Source organism: Rhagoletis zephyria, unplaced genomic scaffold, assembly GCF_001687245.7.
Source record: "Rhagoletis zephyria isolate East Lansing unplaced genomic scaffold, Rhagoletis_zephyria_1.1 Rzeph_scaffold_07487, whole genome shotgun sequence".
NCBI lineage: Eukaryota > Metazoa > Arthropoda > Insecta > Diptera > Tephritidae > Rhagoletis > Rhagoletis zephyria.
Genome location: NW_016164570.1, coordinates 21,177 through 22,455, shown reverse-complemented (window position 1 = coordinate 22,455; position 1,279 = coordinate 21,177). Strand labels below are relative to the sequence as shown.

At 41.0% G+C, this 1,279-nt stretch overlaps 1 protein-coding gene across 1 annotated transcript; it reads left to right on the top strand.

The window, feature by feature from the left end:
• The first annotated feature begins 257 nt into the window (after positions 1-257).
• LOC108374234 (cyclic GMP-binding protein C-like) lies at positions 258-870 on the top strand. Its single transcript, XM_017630212.1, has 2 exons — positions 258-306; positions 374-870. The coding sequence occupies exons 1-2, from the start codon at positions 258-260 to the stop codon at positions 868-870; spliced, it is 546 nt and encodes a 181-aa protein (XP_017485701.1).
• The last annotated feature ends 409 nt before the right edge of the window (positions 871-1,279 follow it).

The window sequence follows — 1,279 nt, the reverse complement described above, 5'->3', positions numbered from 1 at the left end:
CACTCTTACCAAATAAACAGTTAGAGAAGATTTTTTTTTATTTGAAGTTAGGAAATTTGCATATCATTTTGGTTTCTAAAATTTGGTCAACAGCAATGTGAAGCAGCTTGGTATAAAACCGTTGACTTCAGACGATATTAGAGCATTTGTAGAACGGGTGTAGCGCTGTCTTAACTGCTGACAGCCGAGTGCGCCTAATATTGGCGGAAGGAAATAATTTCATTGAAGAAAAAATTTAATTTAATTTAAAACAAAATATGCTGAAGCTGCTGTTCATATTTCTGGCAACGCAATCGCTTGTCACAGGTAAGTGCAGTTGAAGCTATCTCCTACTAATTAATGATAGCAAAATGTATCTTCGCTTCTAACGTAGCCGCACCTAAAAACAAATCTAATAATGAACGCGTTGCCGCGCTATTCATCAAGGATAGTGAAAATGGTGAGCTGCGTTTTCTGACTGGCACCAACTCTGTCAACCAGCTGATTACACAGTCGCAGGATCTGCTCGAACAGTTGCGACCCTCGGATAGCTCTAGCAATACTATTACTCCCATCTATATAAATTTGAATGGCGGAAATGCTGCAACCACTTCGCCCACAACTACGACTGGTACCATTACGAGCACCGGCAATTCTGGAGCTGCGAGTAATTCACCGATTGTCGGGCTGCTGCCGCAAATTGTAGGGCAAGCGGTGGCGGCTGGTGGAAGTGGTACGGGAACGAGTACTACGGGTACTACTACTGGGAATCGGCGCCGCGTAAATCGGCGTGGAAACAAGCGTCGTCGAATCAATCGTAATCCAGGTAATCGGCGACGTCGTCGACGCCGGAAGCCACAAGCTGTTGTTGTACGACCACAGCGAGGCTAAAGTAGATTGAAGTGCTGATTTTGAAAAAAAAATTTAGAATAAATATTAACTACATATCGAAGAAGTGAAATTTTACAAAAATGTATTTGAATTTATTTAATTTATAAGTCTTGAAGGTAGAATTTTTCGGATATACCTGACTGTTTAAATTTGATAGCTCAGTTAGGCCAAGGGCAGGCCCATTGTGGAGCCAAACCATTTGGTTAATAAGTATCGCCGTTGGCTTGTAAAGGCTTTATATTAATTTCGTTTACTTCTTCTGCGGATATCCAGATTCATGGACGTAAATTAAAGAGTGACCTGTAAGAATGCTTTTGAGAATGGATACCTCATTTCCTTTTTAATCTAAGATTAGAGATGTTTGCTTTTCTGTCCTTAGAGAGTCCCACAGGACAAGAGGTTATACCAG